This window comes from Acartia tonsa, chromosome 1, assembly GCF_053477335.1.
Source record: "Acartia tonsa isolate MP-2025a chromosome 1, ASM5347733v1, whole genome shotgun sequence".
NCBI lineage: Eukaryota > Metazoa > Arthropoda > Copepoda > Calanoida > Acartiidae > Acartia > Acartia tonsa.
In genome coordinates this window covers 58,038,416-58,061,336 of record NC_137260.1, presented here as the reverse complement: position 1 = coordinate 58,061,336, position 22,921 = coordinate 58,038,416, and the positions used below count along the sequence as shown (strand labels likewise).

The following is a 22,921-nucleotide window of genomic DNA, read 5'->3' as shown; positions in this document are numbered from 1 at the left end:
CCTTCTGATCAAAAAATGAAACTATGTCTTTGTATCTTGGCGCCATTATATTTTAAAATTAAAATTTTTGCGTCTATTTGGTTTGAAATATGATAATTTTTCCTGTTAGCTTTGCTTTGAGTTCGGCCACTGTCGCGTCGCTTTGGTGTCACTGACGGCTGTTTCATTTGCGGAGTTTTAACATTTGTTTATCCTTGAGGCTTACATAACTCTCTCATTCTGCAGCCTTTTATAACTGAAGGAAAGAACTTTTTACTACCAGAGTGTGTTTTGAATAGCTTCGATCGTTGACAATTGCTTGTTAGAATTTTACTATAAATGTTTAACCTTGCAAGAATATTCCTGTTAGTATGTGATACAAGTATGTGGTACAGTAGCAACTGCAGTAGATAAAGGAAGGGCTGACGCCCTTCGCATGATATATTTTTTAACAGTCTCTTCTTTTTATGGATGTTTTCATACTTGTTCTTACCATTAAATCGACTCAAAACTAGGTTTGATATTTGAAACTGAGAAGTTTTTGTGATTTCATTTAATTCCAGGGGTATAGGGCCTTTCTTCGTATTTTGAAAGTAGTTTTTCTCATATTTCTAGCCCCTGCGGAGCCAATTGCTTAATCCTGCGGGGCAATCACCTAACCCAATATAACCTAATCTAACCTATTATAACCTATCAAAGGCCATTTTGAAAATACGAGTAATCGCCCCTTAAGAGGTGTTGCCACGAAAGGGACTATACTAAATTCAGGCATTTGTAGAAAATTACTGCACGACTTATTTTTTTTTATATTTTATGAATATCAAGTTTTGACTTTTACCTTATCTTTATGTGAAAACATAAATTTTAGAGAAAAATGTCAGCAGCTTAGTGATTTTAAAATGTTGATAGTTTTGACAGAGGACGGATAGATAGATAACATCAACAAATTGTACAAAATAATTCTACAAAAATGGATAAGGTAATATTTTAGAGGATTTTTAATGCTTATTAAAAGCGAAGCTTTTCTATAATCAGGGTCGGTCCGTACGTCCGGCCGTTCGTCTGGAACGGAAAGCTTTTTCGTTAATTTAGGCCTGTTAGACTTGTCCTATCGATTTCAAACTGTGCATGATGATTCCTGTAGCAGTTAGGTATGATTTAGAAAACGTAGCAACTTTGTATAATCGTTACCAGAATGTCCGAACGTCCATTTTTAACATGCTGATTTATAACTTATATTAGTACTGATTCCTTTTACAATGAGGTACAATATAAGCAACTCTATAATCAAGTCCTAAAAATGTCATTATGTCCTTAAACAGTATTCTGAATTTAAGAAGTTTTGCAACAAACTTACGTATAATTTTGTCAAAACCTATATATTTATATTTTGTATATTAAGTTCTTACACTCTACAAGAGCTAATATTCGTCTATTTCAGAGCTTCGCTTTTATGGATTTTTTCATCCTTGTTAATTTTGATTTTCTTTAAAGTGGAAAAAAATTAATTGTGTCTATTCCTTTAAAATCCGCCAGTCTTTCTGACAGGTCGAATACTAAATTAGTTTTCAAATTTTGGGTTGTAATTTACTTGGCGACTATAATAGATATGCTTCTGAAATTTATTGCGAGGATTTCTTTCGCCCAAGAGCATTTGCTCTTTAACATAATGTTTAAATACAAAAAATTACTAAAACATCATGCTGTAAAAATATCTTTAGGTTGTAAAAAATCTGAATTTCGACTTTTAAGCCTTATATCCTATTTCCGCGGGTATATCTCAAGCTTTTAAGTAAAACCTCTTCAAAATGTAAATGTAAATTGAATGCTGATATTTTGATAAATATCATCTCCTAAGAAATACACACATGTAAACATTGATGCAAAAACTTATTTCTGGATCAAGTTTGAAATGCGACGAAACTATATTAATCGAAAACATAAAATGGTAGTGCGACAAAATGTCTCAAAAATCAGCCATGTGACGTCATGAAAACGATGGATTATCCATTTATTTTTTAGGGGTTTTCTTTGCAACTTCTCCTATCATCTCCCTCATTTTTATGAAATCACATGGATAATTCTTTACCTAATTTGGTCTTGGTCTGAAAGGCTTAACAGTGCACAACTCAATAAAACACCTAAAAGTTACCAAAGAAATATTATCCTTCGTATATTTGGTAATTGGACAAAGTATCTCAAAAATCAGCTATGTGACGTCATAAAAATGATGGATTATCCATTTATTTTTTAGGGGTTTTCTTTCCAACTTCTCCTCTCATCTTCCTCATCTAAAAGTTACAAAAAAATATAATCTTTCGTATATTTGACTTGATCCAAATTTTCTTTGCTAGGTAAATGTTACAAATGTATTGAACTTTTCAATTTACATTTTTCTATCGATGCAAAATAATACAATAAGAACAGACGAACAGATTACACGATGAAAAATTTCTCCTAACTCAAATTTTATGGTTATACCTTTAGATTTGCATATATGTATTTGATTGACTGTTAAATTTGATAATTGGGAATGGATTAGACCTTGGTCATTATGCCGACGCAGAATTATTAATTTTCTATTATGGTAAAATAAATGTTTTTTTGCGAAGATGATTAAAGTCCCTTTACAGATTATGACGTCATACGATATAATGAGAGGCCAGTATACACTGTAATTGACCAATAGTAAAATTTTTGCTGGCTTCTCATTCTCGTATGACGTCATAAACTGTGGATGGACTTTAATCATCTTCTTTTTTTGCGATTATACGAGGATTGAAATAAGTATTCCTACAAATTTTAAGAGGATGAGAAAATTTTCTTCTGTCTTACTGAAAAATGAAAAGAAAATTGAAAGAAAGCAAAGTAAATGAGGCCAGATAATTTATAGATAAAGGAAAAAAAGGTTAAAATAAAGATTTGTAAAGAAAGTCAACATTTATTTTGCCATAAAAATACCCCTAGTAATCTCTGTCTCAGCAATTTACCTTTTTTTGTGCTTATATAAGCATTTTTGTCAGATTTAAGTAGGACGTGCTCACATCGGGAAAGTCCGCACTTTACAACAAAAGTGGCTTACTTAAATCGGACATGTCGGACTAACGAGCCATTTTCGTAGGTTAATTGCTTACTTGAAGAACTATTATTGCCCTATAAACCCCTAAAAAACCCCAAAAATAAGGGTGGCTGATAAGAATCAGCAAAATCGGACGCTTTTGAGGTAAATGTCTTACAGATTAAGATTTTAATCCGGATTATTTTTCCTCAAAATTTAATCCCTTCTCAGCCATTTAGGCTATATTTGTAGTTGATTGCTTACTTAAACAAGCCATTTTTGTGATTAATGTCCTACTTATATCTTCCATTTTTGCTACAAAATCCTTACTTAAACAATCAATTTTAGTGATTAATGTCCTACTTATATCTTCCATTTTTGCTACAAAATCCTTACTTAAACAAGCCATTTTTGGGGTTGATTGCTTACTTAAATCCTCCATTTTTGCTGCAAAACCCTTACTTAAGTAAGCCATTTTTGGGGTTGATTACTTACTTAAATCATCCATTTTTGTTGCAAAATTCTTACTTAAATAAGCCATTTTTGGGGTTGATTACTTATTTAAGTAAGGATTTTGCAACCAAAATGAATGATTTAAGTAAGTAATCAACCCCAAAAATGGCTTATTTAAGTAAGGATTTTGTTGTTATTTAAGTAAGGATTTTGCAACCAAAATGGATGATTTAAGTAAGTAATCAACCCCAAAAATGGCTTATTTATGTAAGGATTTTGTAGCAAAAATGGATGATTTAAGTAAGCAATCAACCCCAAAAATGGCTTATTTAAGTAAGGATTTTGCAACCAAAATGGATGATTTAAGTAAGTAATCAACCCCAAAAATGGCTTATTTAAGTAAGGTTTTTGCAACAAAAATGGATGATTTAAGTAAGCAATCAACCCCAAAAAAGGCTTATTTAAGTAAGGATTTTGCAACCAAAATGGATGATTTAAGTAAGTAATCAACCCCAAAAATGGCTTATTTAAGTAAGGATTTTGTAGCAAAAATGGATGATTTAAGTAAGCAATCAACCCCAAAAATGGCTTATTTAAGTAAGGATTTTGCAACCAAAATGGATGATTTAAGTAAGCCATTTTTGGGGTTGATTGCTTACTTAAATCATCCATTTTTGTTGCAAAAACCTTACTTAAATAAGCCATTTTTGGGGTTGATTACTTACTTAAATCATCCATTTTTGTTGCAAAAACCTTACTTAAATAAGCCATTTTTGGGGTTGATTGCTTACTTAAATCATCCATTTTTGCTACAAAATCCTTACTTAAATAAGCCATTTTTGGAGTTGATTACTTACTTAAGTCATCCATTTTTGTTGCAAAATCCTTACTTAATTAAGCCATTTTTGGGGTTGATTGCTTACTTAAATCATCCATTTTGGTTGCAAAACCCTTACTTAAATAAGCCATTTTTGGGGTTGATTACTTACTTAAATCATCCATTTTGGTTGCAAAATCCTTACTTAAACAAGCCATTTTTGTGATTTATTTCCTACTTTCATGATGAAAATTGGCAAAATTTAACCTATAATTAATGTAAAAAAAAACTTTGTAAGTCAAATTATATTAAACTACATGATATTATACAGTATTACAATACATTCAACAATTTTATATTCTTTTCATGTTTAAAAAATGACTGATGAAAATTTGTTTTAAATTTATACAAATTAGATGTTTAAATCAAATTCACTAGTTTTCTGCATAAATCAATCTTCTGTTTCTGATTTAAAGTTGTGTTATAAAGTTCCAGCAAAACCACTCTAACCACAGACTGAGACAATCTGTCTTTGGAGTGATTCTAATGTACTCTAATGATATATTGACTTATCAACTCTGTTCTCCAATGAAGTAAACTCCTGAGAAAAAATTACTAAAAATAAAATATATTTAATATTGATATGAAATACACAAAACTACTCTTTCTAACATATGTTTCTTTAATATTTACAATAAATATTCATGAATTATTATTAACATTTAGAATAAATAAATAATAGTAAAATATCTAATATAGTATTTGTCATTTGGGTTTAGACTTTTATTCAAAAAAAAATTTAAAGCTATTATATATAAAAACAAGCAATGAAGTGCACTGATGTCTAAGGGGGGAGGGATGTACAGGTATGATAACCCCCACCCCCAATGGAATTTGGCATTTAGGAACTAAGACATCATTGTGGAGCTTCTATGTAATACGGCATGACACACAAAAAGTATTTTTCAGGGTTTACAGACCATATTACTTAGTGTATCAAAAAAAGTAGCATATGTTCTTGATCTCTTAACATTTCCACACAAGAAAAAAATTTTAGAAAGAGCCTAAATTTTGAAAAAGTAACTTAAGAAAAAGTAACTTACATAAGTTTTAAGTAAAAAGTTAAAATAAGTTTTAAGTGAAAGTATTTTTTTGAGTCTTGTAAGGTTAATGATATTTTCATGATCCTAACTTTATTAACAAAAAAAAAATCAACAAAATAAAATTTCATCAAAATGAGTTTTGATTTTCAAAAGCATAATTTACCAGAGATCTAAAGAGATATGTTGAAAAGGGGGCCAAATAAATGTTGGAATTTTTCCCTTATTATACACATTGTGATGAAAAAATTAAGTTTTTAGAGTTAAAAGCATTTTTCTATTATTGGGATTATTTATACCCACAAATTTTAGTTCCAAGGTTAAAAGTTTTGGGAATAAAAAAGATTTACAACCTGAAATGGAAATTACCATTCCTTTCAAAAAAAAGCTTGAAAGTCCTTAAAAATGTAAGAATCGATCTAGCACCCCAAACAATTGGCAAAACTTAATGAAACTTAATGAAAATATGAAGATTATTACCATAATTACCCCTAAAAATTTCAGCTCTGTATCTTTTATAGGAGTTGAAAAAATCATGTTTCACCCTTTCTGTCTCTGACAGATGGACAGATGGACGGACAGACAGATAGACATTGCAAATAATAGAGTAGCTTCACTACTAATTATAGAATAGCTTTGCTACTAAAAATAAGCTCAGAACTCATATTTATAGTTTTAGAGGGGGTCTTTTGCTCCACTAGCCTCTAGAAAGGAAGTCCCGAAATGAAATCTGTAACGGTTAATTAGTTAAGTTATGTTAAAAAAGTTTTCTTTTAAAAAAATCAGATTGATATCTTTAAAAATAAGCTCAGAACTTACATTTTTAGTGTTTTGGGGGATCTTTTGTTCCACTAGCCCCTAGAAGAAAAGTCCCAAAATTCAATTTTTACAGTTTTACAGGTGGATCCAATCAAATAAATGAGCTTACAAGCTATAAAAACAAGCCCAACAATCCAGGGCAAAATTTGGTACTGAATTATAAATATTATTGTAGCATTTGCTGCATAACAAAAACACACACACAGAAAAACTTTAGGGTACCTATATTTTTGGGTACCCCAATGCCATAGAAATGATAAGGGAGTAATAAAAAAAATTATTTGTGTAAGAACCAATTATATTCAGAAAGTTTTTAAAAAACAGAGGGGAAGAGGAATGAGGATACTTTGTTAAATAGTTTAATGTTGCTGCCCTACTTATGGATATACTTATCCTTGTTTTAAATTAGTATAGTATAATGTTGTTGTTTTACATATGTATATAACTGTCCTTGTTAACATTAGAAGGAATAATGTTGCATTACTAATGTCCTTGTTAACCCTTACAGATTGGGGGGGGAGTCATATTGACCCCCCCCCCCTCTAGTTATTTCAATGTCATTTTTTTGTAGGTAAGATAGAGAGTTGTGACTTCATGACTATTTAAGTTTTGTAATTATACGTCGGCAAGAGTTGATCTTATAAGGATATCTGGTCTGTGTCGGTTGTGGCGTCCAGTCAAAGTCAGTTAGGTGGCACCAAATTTAGAAAAAATTTTAAATAAATCTTAATTTCTACATTATGACTTTTGTGTATAAGGAAAACCTAAAAATTTTTTGGTGAATACTTAGATATCAATGACTTCTGAGAAAGGTGGTGTTATGACCGTTTGACCGCTCCCTGACCGACTTTATGACTGTTTTTTGTCCGGCTTTTACTACTGACCGCTAAGACTAGAAAAAGTTATTTTCTCTAAAAATACACATGAACCACCAGAAAAAAATTTTATGTCTCTAACTGTAACAGGAGCCGAGATAGAGGGGGGGGTCAATATGAAACCCCCCCCCCCCTGATCTATTAAGGTGGGAATTGGGGCCTGATCTTTAAGGGTTTAATTTAGATTATCATAATGTTGCTGACAAACTTGTGGATATAAATGCACTTGTTAAAATCAGTAATTTACCACAAAAATGGCACAATTAAGTAAGCAACCTACTTTTTTTCATGCTTACTCCACGAGGAGAGATTACTAGGGACAGCATAATATAATTTTGCCGTTCTATTTATGAATATACTTCAACATTACTTAAACATCACTATTGTACAGCATGACCCTCGAAAAAGTATTTTTAAGCATCTGCAGCCCTTATTTCTCAATGAATTATTAAAAAATGCATATGTCCTTGTTCTCCATAGTATTCCACGTAAGTAGATATAAAAATATTTTTTTTACCTCCATTAACACCGGAGATTTTTAGAGCTAAAGTTTTGAAAAAGTGACTGAGAAAAAGAATTTTTTTTTGTTTCTCTTATTTTTTGGATGGTTATATTATGTTTTTCTGGCAATTGAATAATGAGACACAAAGAAAAACAAGTTAACTAAATATTTCTTTTTTATTCCACCAAAAAATATAAATTTTTAATGGCAAAAAATACTACTGAATGAATTGATTATTTGCAAATTTTAGGTTATTTATTAACCCTTATTTATAGAAAAGGATTAATTATGACAGTTGCTCCGCCTACTTTTCGGACATCTCAATTATTTAATAAGGGGTAAATTAAGGTTTTTAGACTAAAAAATCATTATGTTTTATTTTTATTTTCTTTATAACTTTTTTGTTATTAAAGTTAGGATTGTGAAACAAAAACAATTTTCCTGCTATATTCATAGAGATTTATTTGGTTTTTTAATCTTAAACAATTTTGCCAAATAAGTAAGTTTTTCAAAATATCATTAAACTAAAAAGACTCAAAAAATATGTGTAAAAAAATGCTTTTTACTCAAAAACTAAATTTTTTATTTCATTTTTGTATAAAGTTTCTGCTAGTAACAAAAATAAAAGGATTTCTAGCTTAATTTTGCTAAAAAAGTCGTATCATGTTAAAAGTTACTTTTTCCTCAGTCACTTTTTCAAAACTTTAGCACTAAAAATCTCCGGTGTTAATGGAGGTAAAAAAAATATTTTTATATCTACTTACGTGGAATACTATAGAGAACAAGGACATATGCATTTTTTAATAATTCATTGAGAAATAAGGGCTGCAGATGCTTAAAAATACTTTTTCGAGGGTCATGCTGTATAATATTGCTGCTCTACTTATATTTATACTTGTCCATGTTAAATTCAGTATAGTAAAATAATGCTGTTCTTCTTATGAACATACTTGTCCTTATACCAGTATTACCTCTAGGGGCTCGGTGATGCTTTGGATAAAAGTCCTCTCAACCCCACCTTGAACCTACTTGTGTCTAAATTGCAATGTAACGTGCTCAATCGCCCAAGGGTATTAAGTAAGGTAACACCAAATAGATAGCCAAATCTTTAATTGCACGAATTTTGTCTAGAGGTCCTAACTGCATGGTAATGAGTTGCACCTGTTATAAACCAAGACATTCCCCATACTCAAACTATTAATGTCAAAAACCTCCCTCCTTGTTTGCTCAAACAAATGCATCTTAAAAACATTTTAAGAAATAAAGCCAAACATTAACCCATTGACTAATTTAAAACAAGGAAATTTAAATAACAAAATGATTTGCTCATAAAAAAATTTAAAAGGGTGGGGTCAAAATAGGTAAACAAGGATGACAACTTCCATAAAAGCGAAGCTCTGAAAAGGTGTGATAAATGAACATTAACACTTTTAGAGTGTCAGAACTAAATAATCAGAATATAAATGTTTAAAAGATTAAACAAAATTTTGAGTAAATTTGTTGAAAAACTGCTTAAATAAAGAATAATGATTAAGGACATACTTACATTTTTATAGATGCTACGCTTACAAAATTATACTTTGTTGTCCTAGGAATCAGTATTTCAAAAATCAGATCAATCAAAAAATTATATAACACAAAAATTAGCTGTTTAGAATGGACGTACGGACATTCAGGTAACAATTATAGAGTTCCTACGATTTCTGAAGTCTACCTATCAACCACAAGAATCACCATACAAATTTTGAAATTGATAGAAAAATTCTGTCGTGCCTATTTTAATTTAATTTAATGCATAATTTTAATTAACACTCAAAATATTCTTAAAAGTATATGTCCGTCTGTCTGTCCGTCAGTTTGTCTGTCTGTCTTTCCGTCAATCTGCCCATTTGTCTATCTGTCTCTCCATCTGTCTGTCTGTCCATCTGTTTACGTCTGTATGTCTGTCAATACCTTTTGGTTAATTTAGGCATGTTAGAGTTGTCCTTTAAATTTCAAAGGTTTTAGGATTTAGTGCTCAACAAGGTATCCTGAGTGAAAGTTACAATTTTAATTGGGATAAGACAATGAATGTTTAATTGAAATACATCCCCAATGATGATAATAGTTATTTATTGCATCGTATTATAGACAGCATTCCGCGGATAGTAAATTTAAAAGATTAATTACGGTTTTGTTAACCCTGAGGAGCCGAAGTCCTGGGCTTACAAATCTGGTATTGATGTTATGTTTTTTCATTTTAATATTCATATAAAATTGTTTAGTATGGCTTTGAACCGGTTCTAATCCTGCGGATATAAATAGGTTTCAAAGCCATACTGAAAATAAAATAACCCCTATTGTAGATTAAAATCATTGATTGGGCAATACTTGTCTGGAACCAACCAATCAAAATTAAATAAGGTACCCAAAGTTTTTATGCTAAATATAGGCGAGGATGGTAATAAAACTTTGGGTACCTTTGAAAATATAGTCCACTGTACCCTCCCTCCTTGGGTAAAAATGTAATTTACTGCTCAATGATCCCTACATCCCTGGGTATGGTGTGTCTACAAAAAGGCAGTGTTCAAACTTTTACACCAATTATTTTAATCTACAAAAGTGGTCCCGTTTTATAATTGTAATTGTGCATATTGTAAACAGTTATCGCGCAAGTAAATTTCTGTTTTTCTACAATATAATATTTTTTTTTCATTTTGACTCAAAACATATCAAATCAAGAGGGAAAACTTAGATTCGTAGCCACACTAAAATAGTTATTTATAGCATCATATTATATACACTAAACAGCATTCCGTGGATTTTAAAATGTATAATTGTAAGAGTAAAAATAATTTTAGAATAATGCGTTGAAAACTTCATTTTATTTGCTCAAAGATGTGCCTCAAATTAAAAACGTTTCAAGAAAAATGCCAGCCCCCTTCTCCTTATACAACCTATCCTAACCTGACCCAAAATTGAAGGTTTCAGTGCTCATCAAGGTACTTCGAGTGAAAGCGCCAATATTTTGTTTTAGAGCATTGCAGTTATGGATTTATATTTCTTGTTTTTACTTTAAACTAAATTTTCGTTTTAACTAGGAATCTTAAAGACTAAGACAATGGACGATATTTTGATGAAAATTACCTTTTTACAAACAAGTTTGAAAACTTAACTAATCAAAATTCAATAATCTTTCATTATTATCTTTAGTGTTCAAACGTTTCCAACCCTAATTGTAATCTACAGAATGGGTAATTATGTTTACCATCAATGTGGATGTATTTAAATTTATCGGCCATTGTCTTATCCATTTAGATCCCTGATAAATATCAGAGAAACAAGGATGTCAACATCCATAAAATCGAAGGTCTGAAATGAACATTAACAATTGTATAAGAGTGGCATAACTGAATAAGCATGATACTGCTCCAGGACATCTTACATTGTTAGGACATATTTATAAAGATGCTTATAACATGGTCCCGCGATGGTTTTAAGCTATTATTCTAATTCAAGACTTCAAGATGGTTTTAATCTATTTTTCAAAACCTTTGAATACATAGCCCTTAGATGCTATGGGCGCTGCCGCTAGTTATATTTTAAAATATTGAAAACCTAAAAATAAAAAGTGTCAAAAGCAAATAAAAGGTCAACTTTATTAGAAAATAATGTCTTAACAAGTTTGTCATAAAAGATTTAAATTTTTCTAATTTAGTAAGAGAAAGCTAAATAAAAATTTTGTTAGCTCTGGGCTTGGGACCTTCAGGGCCAACATGTCTTAGATTAATCTTGTAATGTCATGTTTATATTAAAAACGATGTAATAGCCTTTACCAGAGAGTTAGGGGACATTGGACTCTTGATTACACTGGTACCTAAAGTATTATAAATACAGTATTTCATTTGTTGACTGATGTAAAGCTTACCCGAAATAGAGAACTCAATCGGTTTATTAGTTTTTTAGAACTTAAGATTCAGAAGAAAAAAAATTATTACTTTATACAATACTAGCCGCTAAGCCCCTAGAAGCCTCTAGAGGCACTTAGGAAGTAGGGGGAACGTCGATCTCATCCCATTTAAAATTCAGTTTCAAAAATTTTTTAAAAATATTTTTGGGAGGGAGGGGGTGAAGACACCCTCCCCAAAAATAGTTCAAAACCTTCCCAGGACCTATAAGAAGCTTCACTGTAAAGGAGAACAATATCAGTTCAGCAGTTAGCAAGATCCTTTGGTACAGACAAAAAACGCTTATTACTTTATATAATAGGATAGCGGCTACGCCCCCTAGAGGCCTCTGGGGGCACTTGAGGAAGGGGGAGTTTAATTCCAAAACCTATTTTTTTTAATTTAGTTTTTTTTTTTTGGGGGGGGGAGGGTAGGTAATTCTTTTCTAGGGGCGATTTCTCTTGGGAGGGTGGTTGTACCCTCCCCCAAAATAGTTATAAACTTTCCTGGGACCTAAGAAAAGCTACCCTGTAAAGGAGAACCCGATCGGTTCAGTTGTTGGTGAGATCCTTCGGTAGAGACAAACACACAGACAAATACACAGACAAACACACATCCTGTTACTTTATTATAAGGATACATAAGGGTAATAGTATTATTTGTTAAAAAGTAGTTATATTGTTATAAAACTTTGGGTACCAGTGTAATTATGGCAACACCCCCCCCCCCACACCCTCACCTCCTTATACAATCTTACCTAACCGGACCCAAAATTCAGTGCTCACAATGGTACTTCAAGTGAAAGCGTCAATATTTATATTTTTTAATTTTTTTATAGGTGTATTTTTCTTGTTTTTTCTTCAAACTAAATTTTCATTTTAACCAGGAATCTAAAGGAATAAGGCAATGGACGAGAAATTATCAGTTAATGATAAGAAATAAATAAATTATTAGTCAAAACTCCTATTTTAAAACCAAACAATCAAAATTTAATAGAAGTACCCAAAGTTTTTGAGCTAACCAATAAACGAGTTTTTTCATGGAGGGATGGGACATTGGGCTGTTTATTACACTAGTCCCCAAAGTTTCATAATTATTTTTTTTATATTTTTTCGGTTAACAACTCTAGATGATGACTTAAAAATCAAAGGAGAATCCTGCCATTAAGTGGTAAGGTATAATTCAGATATTTTAAGAGATTAGACAATGCTGACAAATAAAATATGGAATAATATCATTAATTGAATTGATTGAAGTTTGGGCACAACAAGTTCGAAACCAACTAAAACTCTATAATTATCAAAATTTATGTACATCAATTTATCGGCTATTATCTTATCCCATTAGATCCCTGATAAATATCAAAGAAAAAACCCATAAAATCGAAGCTCTGAAATGAGCATGATACTGTTTAAGGACATAGTTATATTTTTGGGACTTGATTATAGTGTCATAGTTTTAGATTGATAGGAAAACTCTAATAAGTCTAAACGAAAAGAACCAATATTGACGTACCAACGATCGGAAGGACCCCAATTATAGAAAAGCTTTGCTTTTAAAAATTGATAATCCATTTTCCCGTATAGCTTCGAAACCGATAAATATCCGCTGGATTAGAACTGGTTCTCAGTCAAACTGAAAATTAGGTAAAGCTCATTCTCATTCTAATATCCGCAGAAAGCTGTCTATAATACAATGCGATAAATAACTATTCCTTATTAAATGCGTAGATCTCAGTGTGGTTTATTTTCATAACAAAAATCTAAGTGGAGTAGGGAAAGATTAATGAAAAAAATATTGCCGTAAAGTGTAAGAATTCATTTATTTCATAAGAACGTAAACAACAAATTTATGTTTCTCTATTAATTACTTGACTAGCGGCAGCACTTAACATTTGGGAGCTTGGTATCTTGGAATTCAAAGTGGTAGGGAAGGGAACAAAATAGCATAAAACCATCCTCAAAAAAATAAAATGTGAAGCTTCCATATAACAAAGAACTCAATCGGTTCGGTTGCTTTTAAAATCTTAAGGCAAAAACAAAAAAAACCTGCTTTTTACAGTAGGACAGCCTAGAATAGCTTTAAGTCATGCACCTGACATAGCAGCAGCATGAACCATTTTTAAAATATCTAGATATAAAGTGTAGTTGGGCAAAGACTCGAAGATTTACAAACTAGATCATAATGTGTAATGTACATTGAAAGTTAACATTTTAGTTATTAAAATGTTTGTCTCTATCTGTGGAAATATAAATATAAACAATCCATAAGTCAAATGGTCATAAGCAAAACCAAACCCTAACCTAAGGTTAAAAACCCAAACTTGTTTTCAGGGGTGTCTATGCTTTTTAATTTGGGGGGGGGGTGAAAATTTTTAAGGGGGGGGGGGTAATTTGTCGTTTGGGGGGGGGGGGTATTTACCCCCTCCTAACTGGTTAGAAGTACCTGCAGCACCCCCAAGGTAGGGGTAAATTTTACATGGGGGGTAAAATGAAAAATATTTTTGCACCCCCAAATTCGTAATTACCCCTTTACCCCCTCCCCCCATTGGACGACCTTACTTGTTTTAAATGGTTGTTATTTTAAATTCATTACATTCAAACTTAAAGTTTGTGAATACGAGTAGACAGATTTAAAGATAAACCTAACCCTTCTACTATTTTTTTCAAAATAGATATGTAGCGGGAGTGTAAATATATTTAAAATGTCAAAAAAGTGTATAGGACAATTGAGAATGAAAACTTCTGTTTTTAAAATATATATTTGGCCTGTACAAAGATGTTAGTTTGATAAAGTAGTCTTGGGTTTAGATGGATTAATAGCTTTTAAAAGTATTTTTTTAAAGGGAGGTGGTATTCTAAGTGCTAAAGTTTTTTTGTAATTTTATCTAAAATATGTTAGATATAATTTCTTTCCAATGTTTTAAAATTCAAATAGTACACAAATGAGTAGGTTTTTATCCCCATCCCATCCCATTTCCTTTACTTTATTTCTTTTAACCAAACCCCAGCCTTATATTTTGACTCCGCCTATTTCCTTCCTTACAACCAAATCGTTTACAATAATATCATACGAATATTAAATTAACAAGGATGACAACATCCATAAAAGCGAAGCACTGAAACGGTGGGACAAACGGACATCAACACTTGTACAGTGTCTAAACTGAATAATCAGAATATAAAAGTATAAGAGTCGAAGCAAAATTGTGAGTAATTTTCTTGAAAAACTGCTTGATACAAAATAATGTTTATGGACATACTTACATTTTTAGGACTTGATTATAGAGTTGCTTTGCTTATAATATTGTTCTTTGTTGCCCCAGGAATCAATATACAAAAAATCAGATCAAACAGCTAATTAGATCACATAAAAATTTGTTGTTAAAAAAGTAGAAAAATCAACATTCTGGTAATGGTTATAGAGTTGCTACGCTTTCTAAATCGTACCTAACTACTACAGGAATCATCATGCAAAGTTTGAAATCGATAGGACAATTCTAACATGCCTAAATTAACGAATAAAAGCTATCTATCTCGGACGGACGGAGGGACTGACGTACGGACCGACCCTAATTATAGAAAAGCTTCGCTTTTAAAAATCATAAAATTAAAACCAGTTTTCTTTGTATGTGTGTGTGTGTGTAGCGTTAAATTACAAATAGACTGCATTCCGCGGATAGTAAATCCAAATATTAATTCCCGTTTTGTTAACCCTGAGGGGCCGAAGTCCTGAGCTTACAAATTAAGCATTATTATTGTGGTTTTTCATTTTAATATTCAAATAAAATTGTCTACATTACACATTTTTCCAGTATGGCTTTGAACCGATTCTAATCCCGGGGATATAAATTGGTTTCAAAGCCATACTGAAAATAAAATATCCCCTGTTGTAGATTAAAATTATTAATTGGGCACTACTTGTCTGGAAACAACCAATCAAAATTAAATAAAAGTACCCAAAGTTTTTAAGCTAAATATAAGCGAGGATGGTAATAAAACTTTGGGTACCTGTGAAAATATAGTCCAATATACCCTCCCTCCTTGGGTATAAATGTAATTTAGTTTTCAATTATCCCTGGTGTATCTACATTAGATGAAAAATGTTTTATAAGCGAAGCTTTCAACATTGGGAGGGATTTAATTTCACTGGTACCCAAAATTTAATTTCATCTGTACAAACAGGCAGTATCCAAACTTTTCCACTGCTTATTTTAATCTACAAAAGGGGTCCCATTTCATAATTGGATAATTTTTTTCTGTATGACTAAAAACCTAATTAATCAAGAGGGAAAAATTAGATTCGTAGCCACAACGAAATAGTTATTTATAACATCGTATTATAAACGCAAAGCAGCTTTCCGTGGATTTAAAAATGTACAATTGTAAGAATAAAAATATTCTTTAAAACAATGCTTAGAAAACCGGATATAATACGATACGATAAATGATTTTTCAATATGACTTAGAACCGCTTTTAATCCAGCGGATATTAATCGGTTTCAAAGCAATACTGAAAAGTATTTTACTAGACCTATATATACCCCTACCTTATATATACACAAGAAGTTTGCAACAAGTATATTTGTATTTTTCTTTGTTTGTTATGGTTTATTTCTTTAAAGTGTGATTTTATCAACATTGCATTATTAACATAATAAAACTCAAACAATCTCATTCAATATTTGAATTTTAAAATGTTTACAGCATTGTCAACATAATAAATCAATAATATTAATTTGCTTTCACATACAAGGCTTTGAATTAAGGATTTTAAGGATATAACTTTTAACTTTAACACTCGCTCAATGTTTCACTTTAGGCAGGTATAACCAAACTGAAGATCTGACCCGCACACAGTGGCGTAACACACACTCCTACACACACACACACACACACACACACACACACACACACACACACACAAACACGCATATACAAACAAACTAATGCAACCATCGCATTGAATGCTAAATGTACATTTACATTTTTAGTGCTAACAAAACTCATGGATGGAGTCGTTTTACGGGCGTCATCTTAAAATACAATATTGTAAAACTGACCAAGCCTGACCAAAGTTAAATTCTGTGTCACCTGCCTACAATGCTCCTTTACGGCAATAGCGGCAATTTTGAACGGCGTAAACGCGGTTCGAAACTTTTCAACCCATAAAAGTAGTCTTGGGAGTTATTTTAAGGACTTGACTTAGAAATACTTTTTCAAGAACTTAAAGCGCCCTACAAAAGTTGTTATCTGTAGAATCTACGTAAGACGCACAATTACGGCGTTAGTGGCAGATATAAGTAACGATTTTTTTGTTTTCATCAAATGACGCGCCATGCCACACAAGTACAAGAGCTCAATTATGTGTTGATGTTCATAAATATCCCTAGTAATGTCTCCCTGTGTAAGTAGGCAAAAAAAAGTAAAATGTTATTTATTGTGTCATCTTTGTGGTAAATTACTGATCAGCCACATAAATATAAAATTCTTACTTGTCAGCAATCTACAACAATTTGGTCTGACTTGTGAGTTAAAAGTGGGTAGAGTAAATAAATCCTCAGTCATTTATAGTAAATGTTGCTTATATCATTTGAAGTGAAGTATAATGAGGAGTAATAATTAATCACAAGGGCATCCAAGCTTATTTATTGATTATTGAGTTGATTTATCTATTTATGGAAGCTAGACAATGAATTTTGATTTAAACATTTTTTTATACATTGTTTAGACACACCCAGTACATTGTTTAATTAACCCATTAGTGCCAAGCGCCACTTTTATGGACCGATCGAGCTGAAAATTTCAGGGAAGCTTTATTATGGTAAAAACGGAATTCCATTTTTTTTTTGCTCTAGTGGCGTCCACAGGAAAGTTGCAAATAAACCCGGTTCGGCTTGGTTATAAATACCCATTGGGCATAGGGACCGGTTTTTGGGTGGTTTCCCTCAGTATTCAAACCCGATTTTTACTAAATACTCAGTTTTTTGGCCCAAAAAATAAAAAATGTAATTTTTGAACGTCCAAAATGAGTTGTAGAGTGGCTAAACTTCGATACGATCCGTAATTGAAAACTACATAACCTCATGTAACTTATATAGCTACAAGTAAGATATGAAACGATTTATATCACATTTAGTGTTTTGGCTATAGGTGCCACCCTTTTCAGTTTAAAAAGCCCGTTTCTAGGAGTTTTAAAACTTTCATATCTAATGGTTGAAAAGTTAAAACCGGGTGATTATAACCGAGCCGAGCAGGGTAATAAAACTAGCAGGCTTTTTTAACCAAGTCGAGCAAGCCTATATAGAATGTAAAAAAACGATAAAAAATTCATATAAAAAATAATAATTTGAATAAAACAAATTCACAAATGGATGCACTTGCCAATAAACTTTAGATTTCACGAAAAAAATCAGCAACTTTACTTCATAAACAAAAAAGTTAGGAGGGGTATTTTGAAATCACCTTGTTTTTCTTTGTTTTTAAATTTTGTTGAGCTATACCGGCAAACGGAAGTAAGCAAAACTGCCTGCTCCAGGGGGAAATGAAAACCAGGGTAGTAGAGGGGGGATTCATACTGAGAATGATGCAATTGAGAAACTGGGAACCGGTTATTTTTACGATTTTCTGTAACTGGGCTTTAAAAACCTGTTCGTCACTAATGGGTTAAAGGGCCATTGCAAAACATTTTTATCATGGTTTAGAACTGTTTTAAGCTGGTGGAACTATATAGTCTTTTGTTTTTGGGTGGTGGTACAAATACTTGAAAGTGGAAGTAAAAAAGCACACAAAGTTTGCCAATATTTTTTTACGGATTTTATTTTTGGGGGTTAAATTGGACAGATTTTTAGACGTCCTAAGGCACCACCAAATTAATTCCGGTTTTGTTCATTTTATTCTGAATTTTGATGGTTTATTGAGTTGAGTGTATAAACATTTTAACCACTAATTTTAATCTACAGAAGGGGTAATTTAGCATGTCATATTAAGGAATGTGTCTTATCTATTTAGATCCCTGATTAGTTTCATAATTTTATTTGTTATCTTTGCTTAAGTGAATGCTTTTTATTACACAACAACAACATAAGTTTTAAGTACCATCTATATGTTGTAACATAGAATATAGGCCAACATAAACTTATTGTTGGAGGGATAGGACAATTGCAGATTGATTTTTATACATTTTTATATAAAAAAATCCAATCACAAGCTTGTATTCAATCAGTCAATAGTTAAATAGAAATTGTGAAAGAAAATTCCCTTTCGTGAAATTTTGTTGTATTTTCACTGCAACTTTTCTCCTCTTTCTATTCCTTGTGGGGCCAATTGCCTAACCTTGTGGGGGAACAACCTAACATAACCTATAAAAGCTACTGTGAAAATATGGCAAAACGCCCCTTTGGTGGTTTGCCACGAAAGGGACCCCAAAAATTCTTCTATGCTGGATGTTTCAGACGTTAATTTATTTAACTAATTTACAATAGAATTGTCATTGGTATGACTGCAATCTGATCTTGGACAAAGTAGCCTCCGGACAAATTAGCCTCTAGGGAAAGTAAAAGTTAAGACTGTAGGAGACTTGGTGTTGCTTTAAGTTCTGAACCTCTCCATGCACCTTGCAACATACTCCACTTATGAGTTAGGTGTAAAGTGTTCATTCACCCATCAGTCAACCAACCCTTTGATTGTCTGAGAAGACCTACAAGGTAATGAGTTGCGCCTGTTTTAGGCCAAGGCATTCCTCCTAAGTGCTGTGGACATGACCTTTATTAACAGTGGAGGCTACTTTTCTAAGAGAAACCCTGCAAGAAAAATTATTTTTTAGTACAGTGAAAATTTTGAAAGATTTGCATTGCTCTTGATGGAAATTTCAATATTAAAGCAAAAGTAAAAGCTTTTTTTGTCAGAAACTTGGGCTGCCAGTAACTAATAATATTTTTACAAAAAATACACCTTTTCATAGTCAAAATCTCTTTTAAAAATTCAGTTTAAATTGCATTTGTACTCATAAAGTCATAGCGGGAAAGAATGAAACTAATGTCAGTAATACAGATGACCAGCTGTGATTGGTTGTTCAGGGAACTTAGCGAGGACTTAGACTTCTGATTTGTTCTTGATCTACCTATAACTTTATATTATAAAGGATTCCTTTTTGAACAATACATACGCACACTGGTAAGTTGTACAAAATTATTCAAATGGAATCTAATAGATAGTGATATTTGTACTAAATGTTATGTAAAGAATGATTCAGATCATGCAATTTTTTTCTGCAAATTCCCGAAATACTTTGCCCACTGTCTTGCTATTTTTCTAGATGAAATTTACTTCCAAGGTTGCCCTGGGTTCATTTTCCTTAAAGAAAATTTCTTTCTTTTTAACATCTTTTATGAATGCTTTAAAGGTGACGATTTTGCTCAAATTTCGATGCTCATTTTAGCAGCTAAAGACAAGGCGCTAAAAATTAGTAAAGAACCTTGTCTATTAAGATGGAATGAAAACAATTATTTTTCTCAAACATTGCTTTTAGCTCAATTCTGTTCAAAATTATTAGATAAAGGTCTCCAAATATAACTAGTTAATTTTTTTACAATATATTATAATATCGCTTGTTATTAACAATTTATGTGCTATTTTATAAACTGTATATACTAATAATTCAAGACTATGTGATTTAATTATGTATAGTTTGTCCTTAAAGGAATAAATTATTAAATAAGACAAGACTTAGACTTCTGATTGGCTGGAAAGCCTAAAGGCTGTCATTCTTACATTACAGTACTACCAGTACAATGCAAATTAAACTGAATTTTTTTCAATGATTTTGAATATAAAGAAGGGTGTTTTTATTATGAAAATGATAACAGTTACTGGCATCCTAAGTTTCTGCCAAAAATAAGCTTATAATTTTCTTTCTATGTGATGTATAACTTTTTTGTTATTGAAGCTGGAGGCTTCAAATTTTGGGTATTGGGTCTACTCATGGTGGTCTTTCAGTAGTTAAATTGGTATATTTTGTGCAGGGTTCCTTTAAGTATTTGTCCCAAGCTGCTTTGTCCTAGAAGCTACTTTGTCCAAGGCTACTTTGTAAAAGATCCCAGCATTCACCACTTTTTTTAATAACTCTTTACAGTTGAATATTAACTATATATGTAATATTAACAGAAGATTTTACTTAGAAACCTAGCAACTTTGAGATCTTTACAAAAAGTCTGTAAGTCAATTCAAAACATATTTCAACATTTTTTATCAAATTTTTTGCATTTAATAATTATTCTACTCATCTAATAATAAACAAACAAATAATAAGCTAGCCCCTACCATAATTAAATTATAAATTATTTTCTCAAAACATTTTATTATTAAGGGGAGATGGAGGGTTTTAGTACTCAACAAGGTATCCTGAGTGAAACCACAAATTTTACAATACATCATACAATACAATGGAAATACATCCCCAATGTTATTGCATCATAATATAGACAGCATTCCAGAGATAGTAAAGTGAAAAATTATAATATTGATTCTTGTTTTGTTAACACTTAGGGACTAACAAATCTGGTATTGATATTTGTATAAAATTGTCTAGAATATATTATGTTACATGATTTTCCAGTATGACTTAGAACCGGTTCAAATCCATCAGACATTAATCAGTTTTTAAGCCATACTGAAAATTGAATTACCCCTGTTGTAGATTGAAATTATTGATTAAATTAATTGAAAAATGTGCACTACTTGTTTGAAACCAACAAAATACAATGAAAATACCCAAATTTTTTAGGCTAACCAAGCTAAGAATGGTAAAGAAACTTTGGTTACCTGTGTAAATACAGTCCAATATACACTCCCTCCTTGGGTATAAATGTAATTTACAGATCAAAGATCCATGGGCATGGTTGGTCCACAAATTGGAAAAAGAATGTTAAGGTTTTTATTTAATCTAAATTTTTGCATATTTGACTCATATAACAAATCATACTATTTCTTGATAAATTAATTATAAGCAATCAATAAAAACTTTTACTTATTTGGCTTATATACCAAATCATTATATTTTTTGATAAATTACTTAAAAGTAATCAATCACAATAAATGCTTATTTGGCTTATTTACCAAATCATGTAATTTTTTGATATATTACTTATAAGCAATCAATCACAATAAATGCTTATTTGGCTAATATACCAAATCATGCAATTTTTTGATAGATTACTTATAAGCAATCAATCACAATAAATGCTTATTTGGCTTATATACTAAATCATACAATTTTTTGATAAATTACTTACAAGCAATCAATGAAAATGATTGCTTATTTGGCTTATATACCAAATCATGCAATTTTTTGATAAATTACTTAAAAGTAATCAATCACAATAAATGCTTATTTGGCTTATATACCAAATCATGCAATTTTTTGATAGATTACTTACAAGCAATCAATAAAAATGATTGCTTATTTGGCTTATATACCAAATCATGCTATTTTTTCATAAATTACTTATAAGCAATCAATGAAAATGATTGCTTATTTGGCTTATATACCAAATCATGCAATTTTTGGATAAATTACTTATAAGCAATCAATGAAAATGATTGCTTATTTGGCTTATATACCAAATCATGCTATTTTTTCATAAATTACTTACAAGCAATCAATGAAAATGATTGCTTATTTGGCTTATATACCAAATCATGCTATTTTTTCATAAATTACTTATAAGCAATCAATGAAAATGATTGCTTGTTTGGCTTATATATAGGGATGCATATTCTGCATAACTACTCTGCTAAAAGGGGGAGAGAAAAATAAAAAATAAGTGGTTGGGGGAAAAAAGTTAACTAAAACAGTTTACTATTTTCCTCCCCTTCTTGTTGAAAAAAAAAAATATGTGGGAGAGGGAAAAAAATTAATGAAATATAGAGTTCTTTAAATATTTTTTTCATTCATCATGCAATTTTTTGAAAAATTACTTACAAGCAATCAATTACAATAAATGCTTATTTGGCTTATATACCAAATCATGCTATTTTTTGATATATTACTTATAAGCAATCAATGAAAATGCAAATTACTTATAAGTAATCAATCACAATAAATGCTTATTTGGCTTATATACCAAATCATGCAATTTTTTGATAGATTACTTATAAGAAAACAATCACAATAAATGATTATTTGGCTTATATACCAAATCATGCAATTTTTTGATAGATTACTTATAAGCAATCAATCACAATAAATGCTTATTTGGCTTATATACCAAATCATGCAATTTTTTGATAGATTACTTATAAGCAATCAATCAAATTTATTGCTTATTTGGCTTATATACCAAATCATACAATTTTTTGATAGATTACTTATAAGCAATCAATCACAATAAATG

General features: G+C 31.0%; 1 protein-coding gene across 1 annotated transcript in view; it reads left to right on the top strand.

Annotated features, from left to right (window-relative positions):
- Positions 1 to 840: 840 nt before the first annotated feature.
- Positions 841 to 22,921, top strand: part of LOC145324771 (neo-calmodulin-like) — a 35,122-nt gene continuing 13,041 nt past the window's right edge. The window contains exon 1 of the mRNA XM_080167402.1: positions 841 to 958. Coding sequence (XP_080023528.1) covers positions 950 to 958 — 9 coding nt within the window. The 5' untranslated portion in view covers positions 841 to 949. The remainder of the gene's footprint in view (positions 959 to 22,921) is intronic.